The 19,506-nt window shown below is 47.4% G+C and overlaps 1 protein-coding gene across 4 annotated transcripts; it reads right to left on the reverse strand.

Moving 5' to 3' along the window:
- Positions 1-1,330: 1,330 nt before the first annotated feature.
- Positions 1,331-18,682, reverse strand: palm3 (paralemmin 3). 4 transcript variants are annotated; one of them, XM_062448390.1, is made up of 9 exons: positions 18,413-18,607; positions 18,217-18,333; positions 8,623-8,674; positions 8,179-8,259; positions 6,137-6,264; positions 5,884-5,956; positions 4,607-4,637; positions 4,025-4,171; positions 1,331-3,233 (listed from the first exon to the last, which is right to left on the reverse strand). In XM_062448390.1, exons 3-9 carry the CDS (start codon positions 8,665-8,667, stop codon positions 2,248-2,250), a joined length of 1,491 nt encoding a protein of 496 aa, XP_062304374.1. In that variant the 5' UTR covers positions 8,668-8,674; positions 18,217-18,333; positions 18,413-18,607; the 3' UTR covers positions 1,331-2,247. The 4 variants fall into 4 exon arrangements, with proteins under 4 accessions (XP_062304374.1, XP_062304375.1, XP_062304376.1 ...); XM_062448391.1 differs by lacking the exons at positions 18,217-18,333; positions 18,413-18,607 and adding an exon at positions 18,614-18,682; XM_062448392.1 differs by lacking the exon at positions 18,217-18,333.
- Between the last annotated feature and the right edge of the window lie 824 nt (positions 18,683-19,506).

Genomic DNA, 19,506 nt, shown 5'->3' on the forward strand with positions numbered 1-19,506 from the left:
ATAACCAGCACCACCCCAAGGATCTCAGGCCTCCAGTCTCTCTGCCTCCTCCCCAGTCTGAGGGGCTTCGGTTGGGCTCGTCTCTGGACAGAGCTCCTTCTCCGGGTCCATCACCACCGGAGCAGGGATACCCAGGCACCACAGCTGGGCCTTGTACTCCTCCATCAACTCCACCCCCACCTCCCGCCTCCGACTCAGCAGGTACACGTCCAGAGAGACCCTCCTGCTGGACACCACATCCCACCTCATCACCACGCAGTCCGGACAGGAAGCCACGCCCAGGAAGTCCCTGGTGAGGTTGAAGCGTCCCCCCGTCAAGAACGTGAAGGCACCTCTGGTCACTATGTTATACGGCAAGTACTGACATTGGTCCACGAAGCGGTTGATTTGGGTGTAGGAAGCTGTGTTGGGGAAGGTGTTGAGCGGACACCTGTTTTGGGCGGAGGGGGTGAAGTCCATGGTGACGCTGTCCCGGGTCTTGAGGGCCTCCAGGGAGCTGGGGTGATCCAGGCTGCCGGCGAGAGAATGGTGGCACACAAAGAAAACATTTTTTGTTGTCGTTGCTGCGTTGGTATATCTGGATTTATGAATCTATCTGTCCAATGATATCAGTCAGTGATTTTGTCCAGCTCTTGTCTATTCTGTCTCTCTACTCAGGTCTGGAGCTAACACTGGCACAAGGACGGAGGATTCCTCCCTCATACTTTCACGCCACCACCCGACCCCCAGGTGTTGTTCTATGTAAGAGTTCCACATTTGCAAAACACAGTACCAATAAAACCCCTCTTAGTTTTCAGTACAGTACATTCCGTCATTGCGACATCCACCCACAAAGAAAACAGTTCTGAAAGAGTTGCCATTATTTTGCAGTTTGTCTTTGGAGCCTCTTATCTGGGAAATAATAATCATTCAGGAGTCGAAGAAGCCATTTGACGTAGAGACCTTTTTATCTTCCTCCAGATCCAACATAGAGGGTGAGTAAAGGGATTTTACTTGACTTACCTGAGCTTCATAACGTGCATAACGCATTCTGGGTGTTGCTGTTTCAGAATCAAAAGTATGTCAGGGAAAGTATTGATTTGGTTTACTACTTATTACTTTATTACTTTGATTTTGGGGTAGAAAAAACAAATTTCACCGACTGTTTAGTTCCACCAGAGCACACAGATGTGTTTGAACATGTGGAGGAGTGTACGAGTGTGGTAATACTAAAGCGTCCTTTTCAGCTCAAAAGAACATTCATACAACAGCAAATAAGGTTCCAGTTTAATCATTAAACCATATGACTCATGTCAACACATTTGAAAAATACCTTCTATACAATCCCCCCTCCCTTCCCCCCAAATTCATGATGGCTATATACATACATGCCCACAGCAATCTCAAAAGAGCTGTGCATATCCTTAAAACTATGGGAAAATACATTTGATAAAAGAAAAACACAGCTTGAATCTAGCCATTAGCTGTTAAAAATAAACGTCATCTTTAAAGTTAGAATGGACAAAACGCAATATGGTAGAATGGTTGGTATTATTCAAGTAGAGCAAAAGGCCAAGCAAATACATCCAAAAAGAAAACAGGCATTTCTTCCTTGGTTATGTCCACCATGGTACTTTTCGCCACAAAATGAGCAGAACAATTGGATAAAAATGTTTAGTGCATGGACCTACATGAATTCATATCAAAACGATACAACTGAACACCTTGATTAACATTAAACTGAAGCCGCCCGTATCATAGTAACCTGTTGACAGACAAGTTTGCATGTATAGCACTCCATTAGATTCGATTTCGGAATTAGGAAAGAGCATGAGAACAGAAGCTGGTTCAACACATTCCTCGTGTACAGTAAGAAGGCCATAGATATCTTTGGTCACTCTCGGTGGAGAACAGCATTGCAAGCGGCCTGGTAAAATGCCGTGTAGGGTTTGTGGGTGTGTGTGTGTGTGTGTGGGGGGGGGGGTGGCAGGACAGGTGTCTGAGGGCGGGGGGGGAAGATGGAGTTTTGGGTGTGGAGCTTGGAAGGCACATTAGTACTCCTCCCTTCCTCCACCCTTCACAGTGTTAGAGACGCAGCCCTTTTCTCGCACGGTTTTAATAACACAAGACGGGTTAGAGGAGGGGTGGAGGAAGGTCGAGAAAGGAAACAAACAATTCGCACGTGTTTAAAAAGGGGGGGGGGGGGGAAGAAGGGAGACCGAGTGAAAGCACGAAAGTAAAAGAGTGATAAAGAGAAATAAATCAAATTTACATAACGGAGCAACACTGGCAGGTTTTGCGTTTCGGGGATTCCCCTTCCTGCGCCCTGCTCAAGGCAAGAGTCTCTGGAGGGGACGCCATCGCCGCCTGGGCCCCCGCCTGGGTCTGGGGGGCCTTGGAGGCAGACAGCAAGGGCTCCTGCTCCACAGACCCGGCCTCAGTCCGGGGCTCTGCAAGGGACACCTCCTGGAACTCCTGCCCCGTGAGGGTGACCTCAGCCTGGGCAGCTGGGACTGCCTCTCCCCCCTGGTCCCCCTGGTTCTCTCTTTCCGTCTTGGCAGCCACTTCTTCGGCATCAGGACTAGAGGTGTGGGCAAGAGCAGGCTGGGTATCAGAGGAGACAGGAATATCAGCTACAGCGCCATCTAGGGCGTTGGCGGGGGACTGCAGCTCAGGTGTGGCCGCCGCATCCATCGATTTCTGCACTTCTTCTTTCGCCTCTCCCTCTCCAACCATTTCTACTTCTCCGTCAGTCGCCTCAGGCGTTTCTGCCTCTACAGTAGTCCCTCCTTCTTCCGCCCCCCCTTCCTTCTCTTCCTCTACTTTCTCTCGCTCTGCGGAAGGTTCCGGGACAGACTCGGGTTCCACCACCTCAGTCTCTCCAGCTCCTTCCTGTGCGGATTGGGAGCTGGTCTGCGGCGCCCCGTCGGGGGGTGAAAGGCCTTCTGGCGCCTCGTCGCTGTCATCCGTAACGATCACTCGTTCCGCCCGCATCATAATTATCCCCTCGTCCTCCTCCCCGCCGTTCAGAGGATCCTGTTCAGGCTCCGCCTCCGAGTAGCCCAGGGACGTCATGGTGACGGCGCCGTCTGCACCGTTGGCGACCAGACCATTGGTGCTGGGACTCCCCTCCTCGCCCGAGGGGTCGAGGGCTGCTTGGCCCTCCCCCTCCCCTCTGCCATTGGTCAAGGCAGTCGATCCCTCCAATAGCGGGCCTGGATTCTTAACCACGCCCTCCTCCGCCACCTCCAACACTGATAACAGTAATGGTAACAGTTATATTACTGTATATTATGGTTTTAAAAAATCTGGACAGCAAGAAAATATATATTTTTTAAAGATAGTGTATACAAATCTGCAGGGGGCAAAAAATGATTCTCTTGAAAAAGATGACACACTTAGTCATGGACAAACAGTGTTGCTCGACTGACGGCTCTCTTAACCCTTGTGTTATCTTCGGGTCATTCTGACCCATCAGTCATTGTGACCCACCGTCGTACTGCGACAACTTTACCGCATACCAAAACAAAGTGAATCATTTTCTTTTAACCGTTGGGCTGTCTCAGACCCCCCACATTGCGACGGTTAAAAGAAAATTATTTGTTTTTGTATTGGGTAAAATTGGGTAAACACAACGATGGTTCGTTATGAACCTTTGGGTCATGTGACCCGAAGGCAGCACAAGGGTTAAGATACAAACTTGAGTCTCGATGAACTCAGCTATGACCTCATAAATAGCTTCACCTTACCTTGTCTTATGCACTCTTTGCCCTCCAAAGAAGCAATTCATGTTAAAGTATGGGCCCTTAGACCATTAGCATAAATGCATATGCACGCTGTCTAATTAGCAGGTATGAATATTCACCAGAGCATGTATGAACCTTCAGTGACGCGGAGCCTGCTGCTCTCCTTTCAAGTGCTAATGGGACGTCTTAAACACAGTGTTTTTGTGCACAGAGAATACAAAACCAATAATCAACGGTTCTTTGGGGACTACTGCAGAGGGAATATGAATACTGAAATGAGGTGGGGCACGTTTGCTCACCTGATGCTGCCTCGCCTGATGCTGCCTCGCCTGATGCTGCCTCGCCTGATGCTGCCTCGCCTGATGCTGCCTCGCCTGATGCTGCCTCGCCTGATGCTGCCTCGACTTGCACCTGCCCGTTCTCCACAACCGTCACCTGGACTGCCTCTGTGTAGAGTGGCAGCAGAGAGAGAAAATATTTAAATACTGAATACCTAAAGACTTCCCCTTAATGCAACTTTGTACAACAAGACCTTCCCAAACTGAAATACTGTATGTAGAGAGAGAGGAGGAGTATGAAAGAGACAGAACAAGAGAGAGAGAGAAACAGCATGAAAAAAGAGACAGATCTTTCTCAAGTCAGGGGCAAGTGGAGAACACATTGTCAACCAAGCCTACACCAGAAAACCACAGAAAAAGAACATTTACCCAATAGAACACAGATGAACTCGGCCCCGATCAAAGAGTCAAACTAATAACACCAACACACACACAGATGTCCCAATTAACTAAATGCAGCACTGCTGGGAGGCAGCTGTTGCCAACAGGTGGTCGATGCCAGCCGACAACCCCCGTTACTAAGGAAGGACAGGTGGCACCCACCTGCAACGCACTCCGCTACAGCCGCTGCTTCCTATTGGAGGAGGGGAGAGAAAGGGGAGGGGTTAGACTGAACTGCACCCAGACACAACAAACTCCTCCCACATTCCCAGAGTTCCTCAGTCTGGTTCCATACCAAGTCCATACCCACTCCAAGAAGTTATTTTAAGAATAGTAATATCTTTTTTTACATATAGAAAATGATTCACAGAGCAGTTCACAGGAGAAGGATTAGAAAGACTTGAGGTTACGTTGACTTGCGTCGAGGCTTTTTCTACAGCCCACAAGGTGGCGCAGGTGAGCTGAAGCCACAACACCTGGAGGCTGACCGTGGCCATCTGCTAAAACTGTCAATGAATGGGTGCACCTGACTTGGGTCATACAATGCAGCCAAAACACTGGACTAGTCCTATAGGGGCCAGCTGGGAGGCAAATCAAACACACCTCAGTTCATGACAAAGACAACTGATCCATTCAATTGCACCACTGTCGGCAACAATTCCGTATTTAGTATTTAGAACCAAATATCTAAATATGCCTAGCGTGTGCCTATAAAGTGGCACTAACTACTGTCCACAGAACTAAGCAAATGCGCTCCATCACAGCAGCGTAGACTAGCCCAACCCTCGCTTCTCTTTCTCCAAGGCTCTGGGCTCTCGTGATCGGAGAGGCTCCAACAAATGGGGGGTCAGATGGCTGAGCGGTTAGGGAGTCGGGCTATTAATTAGAAGGTTGCCGGTTCGATTCCCGGCCATGCAAATGACGTTGTGACCTTGGTTAAGGCACTTCACCCTATTTGCCTCGGGGGGGAACGTCCCTGTACTTACTGTAAGTCGCTCTGGATAAGAGCGTCTGCTAAATGACTAAACGTATGTAATGTAATGTAACAACAACCTCCAAAACCAAGGGTACGATGAAGAAAAACGAAGGAATATCACAGCGCCAGCCTCAAAAAGGATTCGTCCTTGTTTAGTGGAAAACTCTAAAGACGCCTCGAGGTTGAACAATAACTTGAGAGTATGTGAGGTGATGCACATTGTTTTGGTGAGCGGCTCGCAGGATTCTTTGGAGGAAACTTCCCTCCGTTTGAAGGAGAGAGGCTAGATCAAAGCTACATTAAGGAGATGATACATTATTCACGACTCATGACTTGTGGGAGAAATTAGCTTAATGGAACATGATGGACCTGCTTGTTGCACTTGCGCTGCGACTCCTCTGAATGTGTGGTGTGTGTGTGTGTGTGTGTGTGTGTATGTGTGTGTGGGGGGGGTCTCACACACCGTTTGGCCATCCTCCATCTGCTCCTTGATCTTCTCTTCCTTCTCTGCCAGCCGCTGACTCTCTGTCTGCAACCTGATACACACACACACACACACACACACAGAGGCACAAATGCAAGCACATATTATGATCTATCATTACAATGAATCTGGAGTATCACTGTGTCTCTGGTCTATGTAGGAACACAAATAAGTTAAGTATGACGACAATTCTGCCGTGTGAGGCAGACAGTGTGTGTGTGCGTGTTCCTACTTGTCTATGTGTTGCTCTATCTCCTTGGCCTGGGAGCCCCAGAGGGGGGAGGGGGGGGCCTGGGTGTCTGGGGAGGTGGGGGACTGGGGGGGTCCCTCCATCAGCCACTGGTCCCTGAGAGACTTCCTCTGGAGTTGGGGGGGGGGGGGGGAGGAAGGAAGGAAATATGAATGAATGGATATACAAGGAGAAATAGGGAGAACATGAGAGAGAGAGACATAGTTGGAGAATGCAACCAAAAAAAATGTGAATGTGAATCATCCTGTCATGAGTCACAACCCCTAGAAGAGCACAGGGAGACAGAGGCAGACAAACGGCGGTAATGACAGACGTGTGCGCAATCTCACATTCTATTATGTGCCAGCGGGTGGGCGTGACCTTTTCGGCTCCCCGTCCAATCAGCTAGCACAACTGTTGCCCTTTGTTTCTTCGCTCTTCACAAACCCCATACACCTTTAAATATCACTTCATCCTACCCAGGGGCTAACAAGGGTCTCATCCTCCCACGCTGGCACTTTCAATGAAAACCCTTCATCCCAGTCTCTCTCTGTGTGTGTCTCTCTCTGTGTGTGTCTCTCTGTGTGTGTGTGTGTGTCTCTCTCTCTCTCTCTCTCTCTCTGAGTATTTCACCACCTGTCTCCCCTTCCTCTCTCCTTCCTCCGCTCCTTCTCCCACTTAACCTCTCTCCCTTTCTCTCCCTCTCCCCCCCCCCCCCCAGCTGGAGGTCATGAGCCCGCCCTGACAGGAAGTCTGCAGCGAGCACTTCCTTCCTGGAACGCTCAGCGCGTCGAAACCCCCCCCAAACCCAAAGTATCACACAGCCGTGATCGGAGAGAGGGGCTTCAAAAGGTGAGCATGTGTGTGCGTGCGTCCTCGTGTTGGTGCGTGCGTGCGTGCGTGTCGCAGAGGGATACCGAGGGAAATGGGCAGAGAAAGATCTCTCAAGTGCACTCGAAGAGCACCCCTCAGACAGCAGCAGACCGACATCTAGAATGGTTTGAATGAAGAGACATAAACAAGAGACACTGCTCTGGCCTCATTAAAAGCTTGTCTAATTAAGCTTGCGTCGACTGAGGGCTCGAAGCCTCTCAGCATTGGTGGTGCAGCACTTCAGCCAGCGCTTAGACAGAAAGAGTTTATATGGACAAGTATACTTCTCTTGACCTCCTAGGAAGTTTAGAGCGAGTCGGTGAGAGGCAGAGTGAGAGAGGGGGAGGTAAACATTCAGAGAGGCAGACAGAGCAGGAATTGTCCAGGGCTGGTGGAGAGAGAGGGGAAGATGGAGGCGTTTTAGGGGAGAGGGAGGTTGTTGTTTTTTTTTCACGTTAGCGGCTAGCGGTTGGCGCTGGTTTGCTCAGTATGGAATCTGTGGTATGTAGCATGTACAGTGGGTTAGCCTTGAGCAGAGCGCATCTGAAAGTGTTTATTGGGACATTATCTGCAGGGGGGGGGGGTGAGAGAGGGAGAACGGATGTGTACACAAGGTACGAGATGGGTCACACAGTCACTCACTGTACAAGTGTGGATGCAAACACACAAAGTTGGCGGGGGAATGCGCACGCACGCGCGCACACACACGCTCTCCCTCGTTCCCTCTCTCCAGGAATGTGCCCTGGGCCACAGTTCCAAGGTAGAGGAGGAAGGCGGGAAGGCCAGGCAGGGAAGTGAGTGTGAACAATAGCTCAGTCCAGCGCAGGGGCACACGCACGTAAACACACACATAAAACTGATCTCGGCTCAGGAAGGCCCGCCTTCAACCCTGCCAGAGGCACTGACAGATCCAGGAAGTGTGTGTGTGTGTGTGTGTGTGTGTGAGAGAGAGTTTTTTGTGTTACTTGGCATGCAATTTGGAAGTTAGCTCCTGGCTCCTCGGCGGCCTATTACGATAGACGTGAGTTCATTTGGGCAACAGAGAACGTGTGAATGTTCTTCACTTCGACGTGTGATCGAGACTTGGTGAGGGAGTTTATGTAACGTGCGTGCGCATGTGTGCATACGCGTGTGTTGGTGTGTGTGTGTGTGTGTGTGTGTGTAGGTCAGACCTTGAGTTGCTGCAGCCTCAATTTTTCTTCCTCCATCTCCCTCTTAGCCCTCTCCTGCTCCTCTTGCAGACGTCGCTTCTCCTGAGAGCCAGAAAGAGAGAGAGGAGAAAGGAGAAAGAGAGAGAGAGGTAGCGAGAGAGAGAGAGGTAGCGAGAGAGGCGAGGTAGGAGGGAGAAATAAGGAGAGAGACAAGAGGAAAAAGGAACACCTGGTCACACACCTGCCACAGGGCAATATCGCCATGGACACGAGGAGCTACGTCACACTAGGTCCTGAGTCACCGGTCTCCATGGGAACGGAGCGGTGTTGTTTTACTGGGCTGAGGGAGGCCCTGGCTGCTCGCCACACTGCACCCTGGGTAAATTATTCAGCAGCCGTAGACCGGACAGGGTGCAGAGCTTCCTTTTCATGGTGTGTGCGTGTGTGCGTCTGTGTTAAACTCACAGCAATCGCCTGCAGCCTCTGTTGGTACTTGTCCGTCTCATCCATCCTCGGTCTGTGACAAAAGCGACAAAGGTTAAAGGTCAGAGGTGAGGAGGTCATCTTGAGAGGTCACAGCCACAAAGCCGAGATTCATCTGCGCACGGTCGTTAAATGTAAATGTTTCTTATTCCTTTCACCCCGACAGTCCCATCAAATGACCGTTTTCATTTCACGAGCGCAGTGCTAGTGTGAATGAAATACTTTGGTTACTGACAAACGGAATGGGCCACGGACAGTATCCTTTTCGCAAGGAAGGATACTGTACTGGAGTGCTCCATAGCTTGGTGCAGCTAAACATGGTGGGCAAATGCATTTACATTTCTATCTTAAAAACCAATCATCTCAAGAACATCACACGCTACATAGCACGTTGTTGGGAACAATACACCTGGCAAATTTAGAGATAATTGAGCCAGTCACACAAAGATTTCTGCCTTTGTAGTTAGATGCCGTATTTGTTCACTGGCTTCCCTTGTGACAGTTCCCCAGGCATCCCCACACACATTACAGAACTGAAATATTTGTTTTCCCTCATAGCTGACACTTGGGACTATATTTGCTTGTGTGTGTGTGTGTGTGTGTGTGTGTGTGTGTGTGTGTGTGTGTGTATGCGCACACCCGAGGGCTTGAAACACGCGACATTCTGAACAAACAACCTCGACAGAGCCTCGACCATGCTCAGATGTGTGCTCTGTGTTAACCATGAGTTTGTCTTGGACAGATGGGGAAACGGTCTCACACAAAAACCTCCTAGTCAGTTGAAGTTTGACATTCAGGTTAGAACTGGGGACAGTTAATTAGGAGAGTAACACCACATCTATTCTCAACACTAGTTCCTTTTAAAAGTTCATACCCCCCATGAGTTAAAAGGACCTTCCCGTCAGTTAGGCAACAATTTAAGGGAAAGGATCTAGACAGTCAAAAGCTCCATTATATCCATGGGTCTCCCTAGACCCTGAGGGTAACTTTCTAGAAAGAGGCGCCTGATGTTTTCCTTTTCCCTAGAGAGATGGACCACGGAGAGACCAGCGACGGAAGAAAGAGAATATTCTAGTTTCGAAGAAAGAGGGAAAGAATATGGAAAACTACTGCTCATTGTAACAACCCCCCCCCCCCCCCCCACTAACCAAGTCTTTCTACAAAGTGCACCTTCTTAGATCTCTGACAAGTGAAGACCTCGACAACCTGAGACCAGTGTAGAGATCAAGTACTTTCCAAGGACTGGGAAAGCTACGTTAGTTTATAGAGAGATAGGCTATATGGAACTATGGGAGCTTATAGAGGGGATATAGAAGCTTAGAGAGAACTATGGTAGTTGATAAAGAACGGTGATGTCTTTTATCTGTGGATGTTTATCGGGAGTATGGTAGCTTCTCAGAGCCTATGGTAGCTCATAAGGGCCATTCTTAAGAATATGGAGCAATCACAGTTAATAGGGTGTTATGAGAGCTTATAAGGTTCTGTGGGGAGTTGGCTTGCTGGGGTGATGAGGCCCAATTAGCAGGGTGGAAATAAACAAACAAGCTTTGATCAGGAGCATTGTAGAGGTCCCCGAAGATACACATACTCACACATATCCCCCGATAATTAGACAGGATGCACAGGAGATACTGATAATGGAGTGAATGAAGGAAAAAAGGGGGGGGAGGGAGGGAGGGACACAAGAGGGAGATGGGAAGAGTCAGACGTGAGAGTCAGAAAGTCAGAGCGAGATAGTCGAGTCAAAGAAAGAAAGAGAGAATCGGAGAGAGAGAATCAGAGAGAGAGAGAGAAAGGGAAGGGAGACACAAAAAGAATGAGGATGACAGAGAGATCTACGGTCTGGGGAAACAGACAGCGTTGTCTAGGACTATGACCAGTCATGTGTTCACGTTCCGCCCCCCCCTTTCACTGGACACCCGAGACCTCAGCGTCTCCCCCCACCCCCCCACCCCCCACGTCTGTCACCACGGTAACCACTCTTTGACCCTCACACAGCAGGCCATGTTGCCCAACTAACAACCTACACTCTCACTAGAGTGGGAGCGTCTCAGTTTGGTTCAAGTTCCTAATTACACATGAGGACTCGCTCACAGACAGTACCATCGCTAGTCTGACGACAGGATAGAAAAGGATTCACTGAGGCAATGGCTGTTTGTGTAAATTGTAAGCGCACTTTCTGCTTAGGTGTTTGTGTGTGGGGGGAATGGATGATGTGACAAAGTATGTGTGTGTGTGTGTGTGTGTGTGTGTGTAATGTAGGGACAGCACGTACTTTCCTACATCATGGTTAGGCGATTGTGTTTCTCTTACTCCCCCACCATGGCCCCACGGTGGCTAGCTCTAGGTAGCTAACAGTTGGCATGACTTCAGAGTAAACACTGCTAGCGCCTTGGTGCGAAAGAATGTATATTTGCCCTGTGGGGAGTCCTGCAGGCTGTATGGTTTCTGCTAGCCTAGCGTTAGAACAGATGGAAGAACTCTAGCAAGGGGGTATCGAGTGAGGGGAGGGGGATTTGAAATATAACATGTTTCATTATGTATGACAGTTTGGAAATATTGATGAAGAGCTGCCGCCAATGACTGTCCCATAAAAACAAACACACACACCAGGGACATGACTAATCAGAAGCCCAGGTGTGCTGTGCTTACACACACAAACAAAGTCATTATGAGGCTCTCACAAAGAACACCAAAGTTACAGAAACAGTGTAATGTGTGTAAAAAAAAAAAAAAAAAAAAAAAAAAAAACTCTCAAAGACATACACACAACGGCTCTACAATGCTGGATGTCCAAGCTTAACCCACGCCAGTATCAAGTCTTCTGTGAAAATCAATGAACAGCCAAGACCTCAGACCTGGAGGTGATTAGGTCCACACAGGGACATCAGAATGCCTCACACACACCACTAGTTCGCTAGCCTGTGTGCACCTGGAGTGGCCACTGAACTGCCATTTACATGGAAGATTACAAGGAACTATGCAGAGACTGGCACCAAGGTTGTCTGCTGACCCCAGCTCTCTTATCAACAACCTAACCTATGCTTTGTAAACGAGAGTTACACAAGCAACGGCAGTGCATAGAGAGGCTAACCCTGGAGTAGCCTCATCCACGGTGATGCAGTAGGCTTCATCTTTGGTTGGACAATGAATTTACTTCAGAGTCGAGATTTGGGCTGGTTGTCATAGCGACTGATCTTTTAGAATGAGCCTTGGAAGTCGGGGGGGGGGGGGGGAATTATATGGTGTGTGTGTGTCTGAGTGAGTGAGTGCGTGAGTGAGTGAAAGAGTTAGTGAGAGTGTATGTGTGTGGAAGATAATCTGCATAAAAGCCTTTACTGCATCAACACCAGAGGAAGTCAGAGAGACTTAAAGGAAGCCCCCAGTACGACACAGTGGCAGTGTCCCAAGGTCCACAACAAACCAGGGAACAGGATGACAGCACACTCCGCTGTCCAGACGCTCGCAGGCCAGACGGCCAATCACAACGACCCTGGCCTCTGACCTCACATGCCCCAGGTTGTTGTCATTGGCTGCTGATAAGGAAGCAGTGACCGGGAATTGGCAGCCCACCAATCGTAAAAAAAAAAGGCACTCCTGGAAAGAGCTCAGTGTGTAAAGGACGTTGGGACAGGTTATCGCTGTAGCCTTGAGGAGCAATTCTTTTTTTCCCTTCCTTTTACAGCCATTGATTTTCACTTTCTCTACGCAAAAACAGTCACAGTCAACTATAAGAGACAATTATGCTGTTGGGTTAGATACAGCTAAAAAATTCAAAAAAAGGCACAGTGGTAAATGTGTGTGTACACATATGATGTGAGTTACTGTACCGTAAGGTGTGTGTGTGTAGGTGACACAAGTGTGTACGTGTTGAGGTGCACGTGGGTACACACAGTGGGCACTCGTGTGTATAGTGTGTGTAAAGCATGCGCTTGTGGGAGAGGAATTTGTGGTGTTTGGCTGGTGGTTCAACAGCACACAGCCAAGTCTCTTTTGAGCGACAGTGCAGGTCAAGGGAATGAAAACACAGCAATCCTATGAACATCGTGCGAGTGTGTGTGTGTGTGTGTGTGTGTGTGTGTGTGCGTGTGTGTAATTCCACCATCACTGCTTCACAGACAGGAAGTGTGTGGAGGGATATTTTAAGTAAACCACCCATCATTATAACCACACTTATTTGTCACTACCTTACCACATTGATACATGACGAACACACATGCAGACTTTCACACACACACACACACACGCACACTGAACAATATGTCAAAATGCAGACATATCAGCTGCTGCTCCCAGACTTCAGACTGTATATCCAGCTTTTAAGTTATGCTGATGATAAGCCCTTTAATTAAAGGGTCAGCCAGGGGGCTATACCAATCGGACTATATTACTCATTCTTCTCTATATTCTGGAGATGTATGAAGAGGTAGATCAATGTGCTCTCTATGCACATAAAACACACGCGCGCGCACGCACGCGCGCACACACACACAATAGTGGCTCTGTTCAACTAGGGGCGGGCTCTTCTCAGCCTCCACCCAGCTTTGCCCGCAATTTCCTCCCCTGGTGCAGTCATGGAATACTGAGGGGGACCGGCTCTAACACACACACTTTACCCACCTTGTTCATGCACCCCTCTGTTAGCCCCCCCCCCCTCCTCCCACCCAACTGCTTACCTGATCCCTCACCCCAGGGGGCTGCACTTGGCATGTACCAATGTAGACTCCTAAGGGGAGTTAGCGGGCTAAACCATTCGAGCATAGCTTGTGATGCTGAGTGTATCTATGCTGGGGAACGGTCTTAGAGGGGGCAAGGCACAGTCGGGGTGTCAGCAGACTGTTTGTCTAGTGTATCTAGCGTGGGTATTTGCTTGCATGAGCCGTCAGATCTGACCTGAGGCTTTTATCTCTTCAGGAAACGTACGTGTATCCGCCCCTGCATGTGGCGTGTGTGTGTGTGTCTATAGGATCAGGTCATTTTTATATTTTTACTGGTGTTAAACAATGAGCTGGAATTCAGAGTGTGTGAGGAATTCCATTAGGGTGTGGGTTAGTAAGAGATGCGGGATGGGAGGAGAGAGAGAGGGGGGGGGGGTGGAAGGTCAAAGGTCAAGATCTTGAGCTTGTTAAAGCACGGTTCATGAGGTAACATGCACTGACAACTCCGATGTCAAAGTACTGACAGAGAGAGACAGTAAAGTAGTGTTGTTGGAGAAAGGACCAGGCAAACAGGTAGAAAAGAGGGAGTGAACAGCCGAGAAAAAGAATGTTGGAGGAAGAGAAAGACAAAGCCAGAGAGACAAAGAGAGAAGATCTTAGGAAAGGGGCCCAGGTTGAGACACCTGTTCTGACGAGTCCTGACAGGACTCCTTGAGCTGTCTCATGGCATAAACATTCTGTCACTGTCAAATCTTCCAACACAGCCCTCTCCCACTCTCTCCCTTTCACACAAACTCACACACATATTACTTCCAATGCACACTTGAAATTGTCAAAAGTTCAAAAAGTCTTTGTGAGAGACTTTCACAGGCATTTTTTACTCCTGACATAAACATACAGTAAGACTATTTGTCACTGTCTGGAGTTGACAGATATTTTGAGTATTGAAATACAAAAAAATACATCAGTTTCAGTCCACAGAGACACTAAGGGGGAACCAAGTCTACCTAAACATTCTACTGTATTTCTCTGTCAATTGACCTCCTTTGGCTTGAAACTATTTTCGGCTTTTCTCTAATGAGTTTTTCTGAGTCACCTCTACTCTAACTGTCTGGGTTAAACCACTGCTCTATGTGTGTGACATGTAAAGGCTTGCTTCAGTGGTTTCCCTGTGTCTGTTTGTGTAAGGGATTAGTGTGTTTGTGTGTCTGTCTGAAACAGGTTTGGAGAGGAATGCAGGACTGGTGTAATCCGGTCTTGGTTCATTTTCACTGCTGTCACTGAGTTAAGACCAGGAGCTGGTGTGCTTTGGTGTATAGCGCTAAGCTAAGCTAGCATGCAGCTAAGCTAGCATGCAGCTATGCTGCTAACACAAAGCTACGATAGCACTGGGTAAACTTTGTTGTAGTCACAATTAAGATAGCACAGATTGACAATTCCGTACAGATAGCCGATTATGATTTATCAGGAGCAAATTACAAACTAAACTCAAACCAAATTGGAAAGAAGATAAGATGCATACAAGACCGCTAACACTTTGGTGGTCTTATCTATAGAGATGCCTTGTCACCTTGCAGCTCCAAAAGACTAATGTTCTAATGTTGACCTTCCCCAATTCCTCATTATCAAAGTGGCCAAACACTCATATTCCAGCTCACTGAAGAGGAAACAATGAGATAATACACTGAAGCACACCCGTTTGTCTTTGGGATTCTATTAAAAGGCTGGAACTGCAATGGTGACAAGTATAGCAGATGTTAGCCTCAATGCTAACTTGTAGAGCTACCCGACAACCTTTGTCACTGGTCTGCAGGACAGATACGTTTGGGATTTGCCTGACTCATCTCAAGATCCTTTAATTCAGGCCAGGTCATAGGGCACCAATAGTTCCCATGGTGCATCCCTGTGGGATCCAGTGTGAACTGGGTCAACAGACCTATCACATCACCAGGGTAGGACCAGGGTCATGAGGTGGTTCTTAACCCTCGTGCTGCCTTCGGGTCACATGACCCAAAGGTTCATAACGAACCATCGTTGTGTTTACCCAATTTTACCCAATACAAAAACAAATACAAATAATTTTCTTTTAACCTTCGCAATGTGGGGGGTCTGAGACAGCCCAACGGTTAAAAGAAAATGCTTCACTTTGTTTTTGTATGCGGTAAAGTTGTCGCAATACGACGGTGGGTCACAATGACTGATGGGTCAGAACGACCCGAAGATAACACAAGGGTTAATGGGATACCTTAGTCCCTTAAGCAACGCTAACGTCGTTCTGACAGTTAGGGGTCATCTCAACCTACAAGGATCATTGGGATCAATTGTCCCAAATACTACCTGGGGTGAGCAAGATTGTAACGGTATGTTAAGTGAAGGTTATCAGACCTTCATTCCAAGGTCTGTCACATTTCAATCATGGTGAACTGAAGGTGGATACAAATTAAAAGTTAATGAAGGGTGAATAAAAACCGGCTCAATATGTTTCAAACTCAACCTTGGAATGGATGGACATAAGGTGAATGGTTGGATACAAAGTGTTAACACAAGCAAATAGTGATAAACACAGACTGCAATCCTTGAAATAAATGACTTTGATTTTGTACTTCACACCAGCTGCATGCACTAGGAGTGCATCTTGCAGAAATGAAGGGTTACCCAGTGCGAACCCTAGTCAAACTACCTCCTGTGTCGTGTCATGACAAACTGTCTAATCCACTTTGTATGCTCTGGGCAGCGCGATCCGACTGGAAATTGTTTGTAAAGAACGGCTGCAGTAACTCAACCAGAGTCAGAGTTGGGCTGAGACAAGTCGCCATGCCGGCCCTAAGTACCATGGCAACTTTTGGCACCATGGTAACCAGTGGGAAGACGGGAATGTCAATTGATCAGAAGCTCATTCATGAAGCAGGCTCCAGTCTGCACGAGAGGTAAAAGAGCACTCCCGTGAACCACTATCGCTGTGAGATAACAAAAGACACCTAAGGTTAGATCAACATTGTTACAACGTTGATTTATGGCAGACAACGCTCATTTCCAGGCAATAGCTTCCTTGGCACGACCTGGGTGAAATGGCAATATATGCTGAAGGGTTGAGTAAATAGGCCTATTTCCTTGTTTACACTCTCTCTCTCCAGGCCATTACCTTCACACCAATAATCCATTATTTATGTGTCTTATATGGTCCTTTTGATTTATACCTCTGCGATATTCTTTGTTGTAGACAAGGTGTATGAAGACACTTTTATTTCCCTGGCAGGCTTTTCATGTGTGATTCTATCATCCAGCCAGTGTTGGACACACACACACACCATGTCCGCTGTAGCATCTGCATTTCACACTGGCATCCTGTAAAAACTCATAACGCAAAGATTCAGTGGAAAACACCAGGGAGACCTGGGGAGACACAGTTTACCTACTGCAAGACGGATTTAACCCCTTGAGGCCTGGGCGTGGTCTGAGGATTAGGGGTGACAGACACACTGACTAAATCGTAGCTTGCGGAGGAAAAAAAACGGATTGTACAATTACATCTCTATTACGAGGCATGTCAGCAGTTGAAATAAGCAGCAAGAGAATGTCAGATATGCGTCGTCAGTTTCCCACCGAACCAAAACAGAAAGAGAGAGAGGGTACAGGATAGAGAGAGGGTAGAGAGAGAGGGTAGAGAGAGAGGGTAGAGAGAGAGAGAGAGGGTAGAGAGAGAGAGAGAGAGAGAGAGAGAGAGAGAGAGAGAGAGAGAGAGAGAGTGCTGGGGGGCAATGTGACAGTGAGGAATTTCCCTCAAGCAGAATGCACATCCATCACCCAGCCGTGAGAGATATCATCACTCCTTCATTTTTCTCTGTAGCTCCCTCATTCTCTCCCTTTTTTGTCTTCCCCGTGTGTTGTCAGTTTGACACTCGAATCTGTGATAAGTGCAGGATAAAAATCAAACTGCACAACTCATCAGTTCCCTACAGTTTTGCGTTTCTAGCGAGCTTCCAACATTCTGTGCCTCTCCCCGACACGCTCACGTATATTTCAGCACAGGCATATCAAACTCAAACTTTCATGCAAATGACTACCAGACGTAACTTCTTTCTAACAATATGCCATGATACATTTCACAGGCAACTGTGAGGGACAAAGCACAGTCAAATCACAGATGAGATCTTTGCTACACGGATTGGTCTTGGTGAGTTTGGTCTCAGGCTGGTCTTAGATAAACGTTGGATTAGGATCCTAAAGAGTGTGTACATATACTACTTTTCAGAAATAAAAATTTGTTTGTGGCTGTTATTAAGAGCATTCCCTCCTTGGTCTCTGGTGCCCTTTAGGTTTCTGAAAGGCTTTCAAGGGCAAGGTTGTGAACACATGTGGTGCTTCCTCCTTGAAAACCACCATGCATGCATATGTTTGTGTGTGTGTGTGTTTCTGTGTGCTAAGCAGTTCTCTGTGGTTTTTCGATGAGTTCTGCAAAAGCCCCAAGCTTCTCAAAGCTAAATCTGCTCTGACCTCAGCCATAAGTGGGTTTGAAGTATTGCAGTTCTTGGTGGCAGCAGCAGCTCTGTATAGGCTACCATGCCCGCTGTATGTTTGAGTGTAAATATAAGATGTGCATGACTATGACTAAATTAAAGTTTCTAATGCTGTTTATTTCTTCAACCTCTCAAACACTTTCTCCGCCACAAACTGCAATAGGCTACCACCACGTCCTGGTTAAATAATTGGGCAGGGTTTCTGACAATGCTTTACAGAGGTCACGCAAGCTAACCGACAGCTTGCATTGCTGTCGCCAGGTTGAGTATCACATTTTGCCATGAGTTGGCAAATGCTCAAAAGGTGTCAACCGAAGGACGTCATATATTTGTGCATAGAAGAAAGTGACAAATTCTGTACAAAACAAAAATGCTTAACTTTAAACTTTGCAGACACTTACCTGTCTTAGAAAAGCCACTTGAATGTTGGTCCAATTCAATAAAAGAAAATGGTGTGGCGTTAGACGGTTCACCGTCCTAAATCAAATTTTACGTCCCAGAAAATGTCTCTGCTTGCGCTGTGAAACGAAGTGGCAGACAACATCAACCTAGGCAGCGCCAGGAGAGTATATAGCAGACGAACACCTGAACACTCACCGCCCTTGAAATGCAAACTTCGTCACATTAGTTCAAACACGGAGCCGTTAAAAAAGACGAGTTCGGTCAGGTTTTTATAAACAGCAACCCACGGAGGAGGAAACCACCTAAATTCAACGCAAAAATATTTGGTTTCTGTTCAACACTTCCCCGTTCGATTCAAGAACCAAATTTACAGCAGCCGAGGCTCCGTGTAGTTACCTGACTCACTCACTCAGTAACACTTGCCATGGGACCAACCCTCTTTTGCAGACATCAAGTTTCCTGTGTTGTTCGTGCGTTCTGACTCTAGAGGGACCTGGCCTTGCCTCATGCAACAAGTCTGTTGACCATTGAGAAAAGACTCCTTCAGCAAATGTTTTATGCATGTGGATCATTGTTTGCTTCATGTTTAGAAGACCTACTTATGAATTACTTTGCTAAAGTAGGCTACAAGTCTCTAAAGAGAAATATTGACATTTATTATGAGATGTGGATAGTATCATTGCCCCCATCAATTACAGTTGGCATGCATTTGCTCTAGAAGAGTGATACATTTTTTTATGCCAGAAACTCCTTAGCAGTCTTTAAGAGAGTATTCTTGGCAGTCTTCCGTTGTTACATTCGTTATTGGACTCAAATGAGCACATACAGATTCGGCCCACTTCTGATTCCCAAAGAAAGGAGAACTGTAGGAGCCCTCAGATCTGGAGCTATAGACATGGCAGTCACACAGTCCCTCACATTTCTTCTCATAAGCTGAACCATTTCGAGGGAGTGTTTGTGTGAGTGTGTGTATGTGCGTGATCTTGGGTATTTTTGCGAGAGAAAGTCTGACAAAAGAGAGGGAGAAAGAGAGTGAGTGTGAGTTGGGTGTGATACTGTGTGTGTGTGTTTGTGCGTGTCTCTGTGTGGCTCTACTTGGGAGTATACGAGCTCGCAGAGGTCGCTTCCTGTCCCGGTTCTGTCCTTGCACTTGACTTTCACCAATTCTTTCTCGTCTAATCTCCTAATAATATGCATGACTGTGAAAGCCGACTCAACCCTCATGTTATTTTCCAGGTCTAGACAAGTAAACAGGCTATTGCTCTAATGGATGTTCGGACGAAAAAAAA

The sequence above is a fragment of the Osmerus eperlanus genome, chromosome 22 (genome assembly GCF_963692335.1).
Source record: "Osmerus eperlanus chromosome 22, fOsmEpe2.1, whole genome shotgun sequence".
In the NCBI taxonomy this organism is placed as follows: domain Eukaryota; kingdom Metazoa; phylum Chordata; class Actinopteri; order Osmeriformes; family Osmeridae; genus Osmerus; species Osmerus eperlanus.

Coding starts and splice junctions, on each gene's coding strand:
- palm3 (XM_062448391.1), bottom strand. CDS start 8,667: ATGGATGAGACGGACAAGTACCAACAGAGGCTGCAGGCGATTGCT. Junction 8,260..8,622: donor AGAGGCTGCAGGCGATTGCT/GTGAGTTTAACA, acceptor TCTGGCTCTCAG/GAGAAGCGACGTCTGCAAGA. Junction 4,638..5,883: donor AGATGGAGGATGGCCAAACG/GTGTGTGAGACC, acceptor CTCCTCCAATAG/GAAGCAGCGGCTGTAGCGGA.